Genomic DNA, 14894 nt, shown 5'->3' with positions numbered 1-14894 from the left:
CCTGCAGGACCGTCTGCTTCTCCAGATTCAGTGATGAGAATGAGTGTGTGTGTGTGTGTGTGTGTGTGTGTGTGTGTGGTGTGTGTGTGTGTGTGTGTGTGTGTGAGAGTGAGTGAGTGACATTGTGTGTGTGTGTGTGTGTGTGTGTGTGTGTGTGTGTGTGTGTGTGTGTACACTCACATCCAGCAGTGTGTGCAGATGTTGGTCCTGGAAGACGCTGTGCAGGAAGTCCAGATCTTTCTCACTGCAGTCCGTCAGTGCATGAATCTCCTCCAGACTGTCCAGCACCTGAGACACGGCTCCTGAACACACACACACACACACATCAGCCACACACACACACACACACTGCTCACTCGTGGATGTGCATGAACACAGAAACAGACGCGTCATGGAAGCCCTGAAGCTGCTGAGACGCTCCTGAAGCTTGACGTGCGTGTGTGTGTGTGTGTGTGTGTGTGTGTGTGTGCGTGTGTGTGTGTGTGTGGGGGGGGATGAGAGGAATCGTGGTTGATATTGTCTTGAGTCGCGTTTGATCAAGTGTTTCAGTGGAAAACGATGAGACAGAGACATGCAAGACAACAGATGAAGGTGTTGTTTGGGGGCAAGCAGAGGATTCTGGGATACCTACTTTCTGCAGCAAGCAGTCCTACAGTACAGGCAGCGTTAGAAACAACAACAAGAGCTCAGTGAGATTACTGGAAGACACACACACACACACACACACCAGTACACTGAGACCCCGATATACTGCAGCCAAGCCACTCTCAATATAATCAAGCTTGCTCGGCGTTTTCCAGATGTTTGAAACGCGGGTGTTGGAACGATTCGTCTTCTCTGGTTCATTTCTTCTGTTTTTACGCTTTATAGCAGAAACTGGAGCTGTGGGTCTTCGTGAAAGAGACACGGATATGTTTTTTCGTGTTTAATATGATAAAGCTGCAGCTGTAACCCTCTGGCGCTCTTCACATGGCGCTCAAAAATTACCACATTTTTTATTTTTGTACTACATTTTAGTTTGATCATATTTTTTATTTAATATTTTGTATTTTTAGGGAATTTTATGGCACTAAATTATATTTACTCTGTATTTATAATCCAGTATTTTAATTATTCACTGTTTGACTATAGACCTGAAAATGAAATGTCCAGTTTAAACAGTGGTGAAGCACGAGTGTGACTGTTGCTTTCAGGACCATTAAACCGGTTCCAATCAGGGTCATGATTTCTGAGTGTTCACACAGCAAGTGCCGAAACCGTCACCAAGTTTCGTACCGTTCCGATTAAGGAAAAAAAAAAAATTAAATTTCTCTCTTTTAGAGCGAAGAGCACCAAAGCAATCTGTCGTATTAGTGCTGCGACTGAAGAGTCTGAACCTGTTCTTTTCCCCAACGCGATGAAGGAAGCAGAACTTCGCTGCGAGTATATCGGGGACTGAGCGAGAGTACAGACACACTCTATCCCACAATGCAATGCACTCCTCGTTATCCTCCACCATCTCCAAAAATAGCAAATAGCAAATCTGTCCAGACATTTCTACACAAAACTGAATGAAAAACTGTAATAAACATGCAATAGGACGTGACACTGTAGCACACTAGTGTAGTGTGGAGTAACGCCTGCAGTTTCTGAAGCAGTGTGCAGTGTGTCTGTGTAGTGTGCATTGTTTAGTGTGTAGTGTGCAGAGTCACGTTTGTGCAGTGCAGAGTGCAGAGTGTTTAGTGTGCGGTAAGCGGGAAACAGAAACACTGTGGATCAGCAGCTCGACAGGAACAGACTTTGTGCCTCATGGCAGAATTTCTCCGTCCATTTCAGCCGGAGTCGAACCAGACGATCCTGACGAACACTGAAGAGTGTTTCTCTGCATGGACTGACATGTGCAGGTTGTGAGCAGTGTGAGGGTGACGGCAGTGATGTCAGTGTGGTTCAACATCGACTCGGCTCGCTCAGAAGAACACAGAGGATGAAACCGCACTTACAGGAAGTGAGAGTTTAATTTTGCGATAGAGAAGTGTCAGCTGTTTCTCAATGCAGACACTTCCTCTGCATCCGACCTGCACCACAATAACCCACACACTGGCCCTCCGTAAGCAGAACACACACACACACACACACTTCCTCTGCAGTCGCCCCGAGCAGCACTGGCCCTCTTCCTGCAGGGCTGCGCTCACAATACTGATTTCTTGACGTTAATCGATTCCTAAATCCTAAGGGCTAATGTTTAGTCTGTACGGTTCTCATTTGATGAGGGAGTGAAGCCGCAGCTCCTCCTGTCCAGCGATCAGTTTTAATATCCAACACGCATTTACTAACATGAACTAACAAGAGCAAAACCTCTGTGACGGTAATGTTAGTTGGTATAAATCCAGCTGTTCATTGTTTGTTCATGTTAGTTCACAGTGCATTAACAACCTTTGATTTTAATAACGTATTAGTATGTTGAAAGTTATATTAACTAAGATTAGTAAATGCTGTAGAAGTATTGTTCATTCTTAGTTCATGTTAACTAATGTAGTTAAATAATGTTAACTAATGAACCTTTTTGTAAAGTGTTAACAATGTTTAATTTGTTTAAATAAATGTCATTTTATGACAGCCACCATTTTAAATATTTATATTTTATATATATTAGGGCTGTGCAAAAATTAATTGCAATTAATCGCATCCAAAATAAAAGTCTGTGTTTACATAATATATTTGTGTGTGCTGTATATAATTATTTTGTATATATAAATACACACACATGCATGTATATATTTAAGAAAATGTGTTATTCATTTATAAAATATTTATATTTATATAACATAGATTATGTATTTATAAATATATACAGAATTTAAGCGCAAATAATTCTTAAATATATACATGCATGTGTGTGTATTTATATATACAAAATAATTATATACAGCACACACAAATATACTATGTAAACACAGACTTTTATTTTGGATGCGATTAATCGCAATTAACTTTTGCACAGCCCTAATATATACACATCTAAGGGTGTATATACAGCCTTTTGCATGCACACGGGACACTATTCACATGCGCATGTTTTGTTTTGCATGCATGCTTACAATTTACAATTACACATTGCAATTTTTTAATTTTATATACTATAACCTAATCTATGAATAAAAGGAGCAAACGTGCACATGAATCAATAGAAATATAGGCCTATTTGCTCCAAATTTGTCTTTCCTTGGGGTAGTGCCTCTAATATCAAGGCCTAATGACCGATTTAATCCTTTGTGGCGGCAGAGAAACCATGACAGGAAATGGGCTGATGGCACATTATGGCCGTGTGCATTGCCCTATTTGCCAAGTTCAAGGGTGTATAAAAACACTGGTGCTTAAAAAAAAAAGTGGTCAAAATTTGGCTTTGATTAGGGCAGTAGACTACTTCAAGGCCTTGGGTCTGCTTTAACACACACTCCTGGCAGCAGAGAACACACACAGTGAAATGGGCTGACGGTGCAGTACTGTAGGGGGCTCAGTGTCCATTGTCTATCCTAAGTTTAATGGTTTCTCTGTGCACACGAAAGTCTGCATATTTTTTATTTTTGCAAAAATATTGAAAAGGTGCACCTTAAATTCATTCAATAGGCTTTATGCCGTGCGTCACGTGACCAAACCGGAAAACGGGTATCATCGCATCTGCTTGTCAGAGAAAGTGTTAACGGCCGTAAGAACTGACTACGATATCTATGGATATTTAAGGTAATCAGCTAACCTAACTAGTTCACTTTGTTATTGGCGTTTTATTCCATTTAAATATCCAAACGTTACTGTGAAGAATAAAAAATATAAAACATTTAAATATCAATCTGCACATGTGAGGGACATTGGTTATGCTAATCTTTGATCGCTCCTTTTAAGTTATCTTGAGTAAAACCACAAAAAAATTCATGAAGCACATACAAAAGACCTGGACCGGAAGCGATGCGACCTGTTTTACAGAGAATGTGGAAGTAAGTTGTACATAAAGCCTATTGTTTTTGAAAATCGCTAAACAGCTGCCATGAATACACACTTCTTGTTTAATACATTTATTTTCATTAAATTCTTAATTTTCTATTATAGAAAACTAAATAGGGTCAATAGTCTGGAAATACAAATATTTTCCATACTCTGCTTTCTTTTTTCCATACTTTTCCAGACCTGGAAATTACTCAAAGCAAATTTGGAAAAAAAAAAAAGTGTTGAAAATGATTACATTAACTGAAATGAATAAATGCTGTGGAAGTTAAATAAGTGGGATTGTGAATCGGTTTCATACATTCTGCATTTCCATTTCGTGGATCATTCATTGTAAAATTTAAACCGTCATCTTGACAAAACAGAAATGTATGCCACTGCCCACTGCCACGCTTCTAAAGCTACAGTTATCCAACTGTGGGGTCTTAAATCACCTGAAAATGCACACAAGTAGATCAAGAACATCAAACATTCCTCAGGGGGTTATGGGCTTAGGGCTTACCCCTAGCAAGATCACTTCTGGGACCTCAGCCCTCGGCTATTTAGAAACTCCCGCACCCACAGGACCCTGGGTGGAGACCATTTGTGCACAAATATTTCATTAGCCGCTCACACATTAACTCTGCGCTCAATCGCTGCTATAAACATGAGTTGGCTCCCCTTTTTCCCCTGCCCAAAACGTTGGAGAACCCCTGCTCTAGAGGTCACCTGACCCCAGCAGACTCTCGCTCTGACTAACCCAGACGCCGTTACAGAGATGACTGCAGCGAGCGCTCACAGGGGACGTACCTGAGGACGTGGGGTCCTCCGAGAAGTCATGCAGGTCTTCTGGGGGGTCGCCGTAGAACGAGTTGAACTTGTGACTTGAGACGGCAGCGAGGACGGCACCCTGTCACACACACACACACACACACACACACAATAAAATCTCTTTATTTGATTCATTATGCAGATTATTGTTGATCTAATCATTCTTCTGAACCGCAGACATTTGACATTTGCCTTAAAGAGATCTTCCAAACCACTCGTTGTCACCTTTACACACACACACACTCACACACATTGTCTCTAATCAGACCTGACTAAACATTTGAAGTATTAGAACAACATCCTGTGCTTTCATGTGGAAGAGCGAGTGTGTCAATGAGAACTTTACTCACGCTAACCTGAAACCACCAGGAGTGTGGAAGAGTTCACTACATTACACACACTTCATTATAACACACGCTTCACAACACACTTCACGACACGTTCACTCGGTCATCTGGACTTTAATAATGTTCTCAAAATAATACCACCAAAAAAATGTATTTATGGATGGTTCATGTAATTATTAGCATGAAGTGTTTAGTTTGAGAACATGCACTCTTGCGGTGACACTGCGGCCCTGTTCCTCAACAGCTACTTTTAGTTTCCCAGAGACACTATAACAGTTACTTTAACCCTAACCCAGAGGAGCATCACATCTTCCTCTTTACTGGCCGAACCCTAACCCTAACCCTAACCCTCCATCTGCAACAGTAGAAGCCTAGAAGATGGGATGTTCTTTTTTTAAATTAGAAAAGATCATATTTACATTAAAGGGATCAGTGGACAGATTTTATTTGAAATGGGAACCTATTTTGTCATATTTCAAAATTTTGGAAGAATTACCCAGCTAACCTATTTTCCATGCATCTCTCTCTTTAGTTCGTCTCGCAAAATTATTCTTATCATCATTTTTTCTTCTCTCTCTTTTGTGTCTGCATTTTCACTGTAATAATGACACTTCTCTCATCACTGCTTTAGTTTTGTTTGGTCTGTATGGACACCTGCGTTGAAGAGGTGTCGTGGCGTAATGGTTGTATTTTGACTGTAAGCAGACGCTGTTCTCCTGTCGTGTGTGAGCTCTTAGCGCTGCCGAGGGATGTTTGGGGGGTTAGATTAGAAGGAGGGAAAATGTAACGTTCATGGTTTCACTGTATATTGCTTTACTCCTTTCAATTATAAAAAAAAGAACATTCAGAGAGAACTTCAGACACTTCATCAAGTAGCGTGAACAGGAAAACCATAATGAAGACTGGCCACTTTGAACTTTAAGATAATATTTTAAACTGGATTTAGTTTTTATTAATCTGGAGTTCAAAAGACACTAAATATTTAATAATAAGAGTGATCCGACACTCAGACGAGATCATAACTGTCTTCAGATCAGCAGCGTCTCGTATCTGATGAAGCTGGCATCACTGATTCAGCCGTTTCCTGTTCATTACTGTGAAGCTGTAGATTCATGACGGTCCGATCCGTCAGCTCTGACACAGCAAGCACATTATATAGACAGACGGGTAGTCATGTGACTTCTGCAAGTGTGCAGATCATGTGTATGTTTGCGTGTTACTTCCTGTTTGTTTACAAATGAAGATGGTGTGTGATAAACACCGAATCAACTTTGTCATCCAGTCATTTAATGACATAGTTTGAACAAGTACTTTATAAAGAATTAAACTACAGGATTAAAGAGGCTCAATTTCAGGATTATTAGTAGTGTGTGTGATATCTGACCCTGAGTGTGTGTGTGTGTGTGTGAAGGCTGGGCACGTGTTGAGGAACGTCTGCGTGATGACAGTGGATACCTTGAGTTTCCTCCGAGCGTTGAACTTCCTCAGCTGCTCCACCGTCTCCGGAAGGTGGATTTTGTACGAGTAGCGATCTCTCTCCTGCACAACACACACACACACACACACACACACACACACACACACACAACATGAGGCGAACTGAACCCGATACAGTGATCCAATATCAGAAACAGAAAGTGATGTGAACTCATGCAGAAGAAGAAATGATAACTTCATATTCGTGTGAGTGTGTGTGTGTGTGTGTGTGTGTGACCTTGAGCCAGGGGTGGTTGAGCGCTTCATAGACGGTGATTCTCTCAGCTGGGTCCAGCATTAGCATACGCCGCACCAGGTCTTTAGCGCTCTCAGAGATCTGACTCCACTGCCGAGGGTTCATCTGACAAACACACACACACACACACTTCAAAACTGATACATGCATCTCTGTTTTGCATGAAACAAAATTGTACTGCCTTTTCTCTCAATCCTAAATACACACAATGCATTCTGGGATTGAATTCTTCTTCGGGACATCTTGAGGACACAGAATCAGGCGAGTTTGCTTCTGGGTTGACCCCCATTTCGGCTTAAATGACTGGATCACCAGTGTAACGGCCTGACCTGACCTTCAACCCAGCGCTGACGTGTCTGCAGTGCTGAGGTGTGTGTTCACTTGTGTCTGAGGTGTGTGTGTTCGCTCCTGCACGCAGTACCTTGTACTTCCCCTTGACGATGGCTTCAAACAGGCGCTCCTTGGTGCCGTAGAAAGGCAAACAGCCGCTCAGCAGGATGAAGAGGATCACACCGCAACCCCACACGTCCACCGGCTTCCCGTACGGCTCTCGCTTGACCACCTCAGGAGCCATGAAGTGAGGGGTCCCTACCCGACCTACACCAGAAAGAGAGAGAGAGAGAGTGTGTGTGTGTGTGAGAGCGAGAGAGAGAGAGAGCTGCAGAACAGATCAGAGCGAAGGGTTTTTTCCCAGGGTTCCCACACCTCTAGGTTCACATTAGGATCGTTCAAACCCTGTCCGATCGCCTCAGACTGCAGGGCTTCCTGTGCGCACACCTGCGTCGTCTCCAACAAAGGTTGAGGTTCTCTGGTAGTGGTTTAGTGTGCGTGTGAACACCATGGCAACGTACAACTCAAAGTACACAGAGTCCTGGAAACACTCGCTACGCTGAAGTGCGGAGGGCGATCCAGAACACTTCTGCACAGGATGGATTCAGGCACTTTCAGACGGTCTCTGTGCGAGTGTGTTTGCAAAACTTGAATTTTGTTTTTCAGATTCACAAACTTTCAAAGGGTGTGGGAACCCTGAGTACACACGACTCCTGTGGTTAACACACACACACACACACACACACACACGTACGTACCTCCCGCCACCAGGCCCGACTCGCCCAGCTGAATCGCCACGCCGAAGCCGCCCAGCTTGACAGGAGCCGAGTTCTCCTTAGAGGCCAGCAGCACACAGTGAGGCTGCACACACACACACACACACATTATCTAGTTTGTGTAAACTTCATTTAGCCAAGGCTGCAAAGCCGACTCTGTGTTACACATATGTTAGATCTATAACTTCTGCCACTAAAGATCACTTTATCAATAATCTTCCAGAAGAACTCTCTCTCTCCCGCACTGGACACACAGATCTCTGTTGTGTTTAAAGAATATAGTCCAACGCCGTGGAACGACGAGCACGCTCATAAACTGTGGCAATAAAGATGACTTGACACACACATGAAACTGAACACGTCCTACATAGAAACCACATGTGTTCTCATCACCACCGAGTACTCTCGCGTGATAATATCAGATAAGAAGAAGGAACAAACCCTTCATGTGAGTGTGTGAGAGAGAGAACGACAGGGTGTGTGTGTGTGTGTGTGTGAGAGAGAGAGAGAGAGAGAGAGAGAGTGTGTGTGTGTGTGTGTGTGTGAGAGAGAGAGAGAGAGAGAGAGAGAGAGAGAGAGAGAGCAAGTGTGTGTGTGTGTGTGTGTGTGTGGTGAGAGAGGACGCAGCGGCTGCAGATGTTGTGAGCGCTGGAAGGGGAAGCGGCAGAGCGACGGCAGACTCCAGGAGGAAGGAAAGCGGATCTGGTCTGAGACTCAAACCCTGCGCTCCGTCTGTGCAACAGGGTCAACATGCTGAACTGTGAGTACAATTCACTACAACATCAGTGTGTGTGTGTGAGATCTAAACTTGTGTGGGTGAAAATGTAAAAGGTGTGTGTGTGTGTGTGCCTCAACAGATGTCATTAATTAAACCGCCAGGGAAACATTCATGCGGACATTAATACACTTCACAGGGAATGTGTGTGTGTGAGTTGCTAATATTTCATCTAAAAAAGCTTTCAGTAGAAATATTTTAACAACTGGAAAGAAGATTCATGAGTGAAATGACCATTTTAGTAGGCAGCACACAGGGTCCTCTTTTTAACATTTAACTCAATATTCAGCAACATTACTGATCTCCTGCACTGACAGCATTACACGAGAGCTGAGCTGGACCTCCAGAGCGCAGCATAAATCAACTAAATCAGGAACTTTTTTAATGTAAATTAAGTACATCACTGAACTCAGTAAAGCTGGACTGAGGCTGTTCCCTTCTGCGTTACTGTCCTGTATCTCTGAGACTCGGCTGTAGAGGGTTATGAAGCGGAGATCTCCACATCAAATCATCTCTGAAGTGTCAGCGCTTCTGCTAACTGGGTCAGGACTAATCCAACTACTTTAATTGGACTGTTAACAGCTCAAATACTAAGAACTTAACCCTATACTAAAACAAAATGTGAAAGTTAAAAAAGGAATGTAGGATGAGAAAAATGATTCCTCTTTACACGTGTCGATTCAGCGGACGGCTTTATTCAGAGCAGCATAAAATAGTAACAAGCAGGAGATTCAAGGTTTCATAAACAGCAGAACTAACACGATCGAGCGGAAGTGCAGAGATACAAAACAGCAAGTGTGACTTTATTCTCATATATATATATATATATATATATATATATATATATATATACACATATACACATCAGTGCCTCCAGGATTCCAGGGACAGATTTTTGCAGCCTAAAAATATTTTTAATGACTTTAATAACTTTTATGATAATAACTTTCCTGATCTCAAAGAACCATTGGGCTCTCTAATTTTTAAGAGCATTGATAATAACTTATTATAAAAACTTATTGGTAATAACTAATTATAATTTTGACCCTATAGCACATGTACATATTTTACAGCTATCAATCAATGTTTCATATGTGTGAAATATGATGCTACAGGCTTTTGAGGAATGTTTTTATGCAATTTTTTGTAGTCCGCTATAAAGACCTCATTGATTTACATTTTTGGCCATAAGAATAACAACTGATGTGAAAAAAAAACTAATAACAAATAACACCAGATTGCAGATTCCACGAAATCCTGGAGGGACTGATATATATATATATATATATATATGGTAACACTTTATTATACAGTGTCCTTGTTACATATTTAACATATGAAGAGTTCAGATGCAAAAGCCTCTAAGTGCCATTTGAAATTTTCTTCTAGAATGATCATTTTTATCAAGCTTGTATATTAAAGTTCAGTGATTTCACTTAAATGGCAATGATAATTACCTATTAATTGTTATTTAAGTGAAATTACTGAACTTAAATATACAAGCTTGATAAAAATCATCATTAAAGAAGAAAATTTCAAATGGCATTTAGAGGCTTTTGCATCTGAACTCTTCATATACTTACCACAATAATAACTATGGTACAACTAAATAACTAACTATAACTAACTAACCCTCAGCCAAAGCCTAATAATTCCAAACCCTATACTAAGTACACGAAGCATATTATTATTACGCTGAACTTAAATATACAATTACTCTGTAACGATGACACCTTAAAATAAAGTGTAACCACATGTAATTATTGTTGAACGTGTGAGAGTGAGTTAGAGGAAGACGAGGCCGGCTCAGCGCCGCTGCAGAATGAGCCATGAACCTCCAATACACACAAAACACACTTTCATTAAAGATGCTGATGGTGCTAATCCTTCAGTTTCACTACGGTAAAAGAAAACAGCTGCAACTCTCTTCAGAATAAAACATTCAACACGGCTGAAAAGATCCAGAAAAAGGGGAATGGAAAATTGGACTGTGCAGAGAGAGACGAGGCGTTTAAACCATCAATCAGAGTGTGTTCTGGGACGTGTGCCTGACCATCGCTGGTTTGAGCCAGAGCGTTCTCTCATTGGTGGAGATTTCCCCCGTTGCTGTAACTTAAACATGTCTTTCTCTCCGCAGAGCTGCAGAACACCTCAGCGAACTTCAACCTAACAAGGAGAACAAAGACATCCCGCCCAACACGATGAGCACCACCGGCTGGCCTCCGAACCGCTTCAGCGACCACACCGCCACCTCGCTAACACACAACCGCTCGTGTGCGCTGGACGACGACAGCTTACGGCTGCCGCTCGCGGTGCTATACTCGCTCATCTTCCTCTTCGGCCTGGCGGGAAACCTGCTGGCTTTGTGGGTCTTCCTCTTCCTGCACTCGCGCCGGAACTCCGTGCGCGTCTTCCTCATCAACGTAGCGCTAGCGGATCTGGTGCTGCTATTGTGTCTTCCCTTCCGCGTGCTGTATCACTCTCAAGGGAACGTGTGGTCGCTGGGCCCGCGCATGTGCAAGGCGGTGGGAAACCTGTTCTACATGAACATGTACGTTAGCATCACCCTGCTAGGTCTCATTAGCCTGGACCGCTACCTGAAGATCATCGGCGTGAGAGGCGCTCAGAGAGGCTGCGGGCCGCGCTGGCTACGAGGGAGCCGCTGGAGTCATGTGACCTGCGTTCTGCTGTGGACCTGCTCGTTAGTGATGGTCATCCCCATGATCGCACTGGCCGAGGGCAACGAGGAGCCTGGGAAGTGTTTCCAGTACAAGCAAAGGAAACGCGCGCGTGGGAAAGCCTACTTTAACCTGTCCTTAGTGGGCATGTTCTGGCTAGTGTTCGTGGTTCTGCTAGTGTCGTATGGACGGATCGCACAACGACTGCTACGAGCGGCGCGCGACAAACCAGACCTACCAAACGCCACGCGCTACGACCGCACCGCTAAGAAGTCATTCGTGGTTCCGCTACTCTTCACCGTGTGCTTCGTGCCGTATCACGCCTTCAGACCCGTCTACGTATCGTCCCAGCTTAGCGATGCTAGCTGCGAAACGCAGAGGCTAATGGACCGGACCAACGAGGTCATGCTTCTGTTCTCCGCGCTCAACAGCTGCCTGGACCCCGTCATGTACTTCATGCTCTCGGGTTCGGTGCGCAAAGCCACGCTACAGGCGTTAGCACAGCTATTCCACGTGCAACACGAACCCGCTACCACCACCAACAGCTCCACCACCGAGTTCAGGAGGCCGTCTCTGTCTCCACCAACGCAGTGCTAGCTTCGTCCCGCGGGAGTCTGGGATTGAACACCGCCGCCAACGGAGATCAGTGTCGCAATCACACCGATCAGCAGCATCTCAGTGCAGATCAGAACGCTGCATGGGAGAGGCTCATGGGAAACAAGGACTAGCTTGAAATGTTAGCATGGGAAAGTTCACTTCGATGAGCATGTGTGGGATACACATCTGGAAGAGATCACTAAACATCTGGCGTTAGTGTTCAGACACAGACAAGAAATCAGACTGGAGACAGTCAGAGCTGTCAAAACCTCAACGACATTACTTCCAGCAACCGCAGTGATGCACGAGGGAACGGCGCCTCCTGCTGGAGGACCTGCGGTACTGCACTGACGAACAGAGCCGTGAGTCTGTGAACTGAAGAACTCGCCTTCATTTATAACAGCACAGATGCATCACAGCAGCTTTACAGTGACAGTAACACAGTGTGTTTAAGCTTTACAGCAGCTCTAGAATAGAGTTATTGTCCAGATAAAGTTAGTTTTGATTCACTTCCGTTGTGAAGATCATTAGTGATTAACTTGATTAACACGACAGCGACACAAAACTTTTAACTCTATAAGCGTCACCATAGCCATTACTTATTTAAAACAACTAATACTAAACTAATACTGACAAACTATATATCATTTGAAAGCGTATATTTGGTGACTGATTTTCAAGATAATTTACAGAGGAGCCGCAATCTATCAATTTGCAACAAGAATATTTTCACACTCCTAAGGCGTGTTCAGACCTTTATTTTGAAATAGTGACGAACATGAAAAATCATGAAAGAAGGGTAGAAACCTCAGTGTTTTCATGCCAAGAGTTAAAAAGATAACATTCATTCAATTATTTTAGAAAATGTAAAGAGAAAAATTATAGATTCGCCAATGTGATGATGTGGCAGCAAGCTATAATGTGTGTGTGTGTGTGTTTATGTTTATCAAGCTATAATATGTGTTTCTTAAAGATTTAATTCATATCAAAATCTGCCAAACTTCTCATATTACTTCTAAATAGGATGTCTACTTCATAAATTGTATGAAAATTGTCGAAATAAGTGTTCATATCACTCAGACCACATATGGAAATGGAGGCGCCGTTATATGGGCAGTAATGGAGTCTGGCTGTCCTCTAGTGGAAGTGTTCGGTACTACGCCTGAACACACTCGCACCGAAAGCTCATTTTTGGAGAAGTATTAACCTAACATTTGAAACACAACTTGTTAGCGGCTCAGACGCTTCCTAACAGGGCTACGAGCTGTTGGACATCACACACACACACACGACTGACTTCTGTGTACCCGAACTGATATCATGCACACCTTGAGTTCAATTGATGTAAACTGCGTAAATGTAAGCACAAAAAATTAATAAATAAGACGAGAATAAAAATATTAAACCTTATTCTGCGTGTTTATTCACTTCTCGTTTGTTATTCTTATAGATAAACATATAAGTGTTCTCAAAACCAGTCATACGTGCTTGAACAACATGATTTATGGGTCAAGATGATGAAGATGAACATGATTTATGTGTGAAGGTGATGAAGATGGTGAAGATGAACATGTTATGGGTGAAGATGATGAAGATGGGCTCAGCTGCTATAAACTGTGATTGTGAATCAGAGATCGAGTCCTACCTTGACGTCTCTGTGTATGACGTTGTTGTCATGACAATAGCGCAGGGCTTCAAGTATCTGTCGCATGTAGTGACTGTGAACACACACACACACACACACACACACAGATTGAGCACAGGAAGCAGATGGGTTGAGTGTGATGTGAACAGGAAGTGATACTCACCTGGACACCGCCTCACTGTAGACGAACCCAGCATCGGCCCTCTTCACAATCTCAAAACACAGATCAGCCCCATCCATGCTGCACACACACACACACACACACACACACACACATCAGTGTGACGTGTGGCTACACCCTTCATAATATATTTACATGCGTCTGTTGGCACGTTTCCATTACAGATTTGAGGTTTTGTGTTTGATCACAACTGGTCAAAAAAATACAAAATTCAACAAAAAATGGATAATATAGAATTAAATGTTTGTAATGTCTCAAGTTTTCTCTTTTTTTAGTCGTGTATTTTTTAAATCCATCAATATCCACATTAAAAAATAAAATAATCCAATAAAATTGAGGACGTGCAATAATAGGAATCAGAACATGATTATTATTTCATATGAAAGTGTTCGTTAAACGCCCCTGTGCTTGAGTATGAGCGGTGTGACAGAGAGAGACTTGTGTTGTGTTTGTGACGAAGCTCAGACGTACAACTCAAAGACCATGTAGAGCATCCCGTCCGAGCTGTAGGTCTCCAGCAGCTCCACGATGTGCGGGTGTTTGAGCATGTGACAGATACTGGCCTCCCGCTTCAGGTCTGAGGAGGAGGAGATCACACACACACACACACACACACTCATGATCCTGAAGAAGCTCATTAATCACTCGTTATGAACAACAATATGAGTCAAGTCACTGACATCACATGAGTGGCCAGCAGAGGGAGCCACCGAGCAACTCATTCATGTGTGTACATGTTTTTCTATGCCGGTGGGGACTTAAACCTGAATACACACTTATAAATCAAACATTGAAAATGTAAAAATGCATTTAAGAATGTTTCCTGTGATAGGTAGGTTTAACCCAGGTTAGTGTGTGTGTGTGTGTTTGTGTTTAATGAATAGGTTTAGGGGTAGGGTTAGTGTGTGTGTGTGTGTGTGTGTGTGTGTGTGTGTGTGTGTGTGTGTGTGTGTGTGTGTTTGATGGATAGGTTTAGGGGTAGGGATATTGTGTGTGTGTGTGTGTGTGTGTGTGTGTGTGTGTGTGTGTGTGTTTGATGGATAGG

At 42.8% G+C, this 14894-nt stretch overlaps 2 protein-coding genes across 16 annotated transcripts in view; one reads left to right on the top strand and one right to left on the bottom strand.

Moving 5' to 3' along the window:
- Nucleotides 1-14894, bottom strand: part of caskb (calcium/calmodulin dependent serine protein kinase b) — a 34345-nt gene that overhangs the window by 12330 nt on the left and 7121 nt on the right. For 13 of the 15 annotated variants that reach the window (XM_039654515.2, XM_089134580.1, XM_089134582.1 and 10 more), the window contains exons 3-12: nucleotides 14321-14426; nucleotides 13832-13909; nucleotides 13669-13741; nucleotides 7956-8058; nucleotides 7289-7464; nucleotides 6850-6972; nucleotides 6591-6674; nucleotides 4768-4867; nucleotides 632-649; nucleotides 181-302 (exon numbers count right to left, since the gene is read on the bottom strand). In XM_039654515.2, coding sequence (XP_039510449.1) covers nucleotides 181-302; nucleotides 632-649; nucleotides 4768-4867; nucleotides 6591-6674; nucleotides 6850-6972; nucleotides 7289-7464; nucleotides 7956-8058; nucleotides 13669-13741; nucleotides 13832-13909; nucleotides 14321-14426 — 983 coding nt within the window. The remainder of the gene's footprint in view (nucleotides 1-180; nucleotides 303-631; nucleotides 650-4767; nucleotides 4868-6590; nucleotides 6675-6849; nucleotides 6973-7288; nucleotides 7465-7955; nucleotides 8059-13668; nucleotides 13742-13831; nucleotides 13910-14320; nucleotides 14427-14894) is intronic. The other 2 variants (XM_089134581.1, XM_039654581.2) reach the window with 1 other exon arrangement.
- Nucleotides 8423-13433, top strand: gpr34a (G protein-coupled receptor 34a). Its single transcript, XM_039654674.2, is given in 3 exon segments — nucleotides 8423-8733; nucleotides 10886-12000; nucleotides 12003-13433. Coding segments are annotated over 2 exon segments (1203 nt in total). The 5' UTR covers nucleotides 8423-8733; nucleotides 10886-10949; the 3' UTR covers nucleotides 12155-13433.

The sequence above is a fragment of the Pimephales promelas genome, chromosome 8 (genome assembly GCF_988280905.1).
Source record: "Pimephales promelas chromosome 8, fPimPro1.hap1.1, whole genome shotgun sequence".
NCBI classification, from domain to species: domain Eukaryota; kingdom Metazoa; phylum Chordata; class Actinopteri; order Cypriniformes; family Leuciscidae; genus Pimephales; species Pimephales promelas.
Note: the sequence above shows the minus strand (reverse complement) of the source record. Positions and strands in the feature narration are given on the sequence as shown.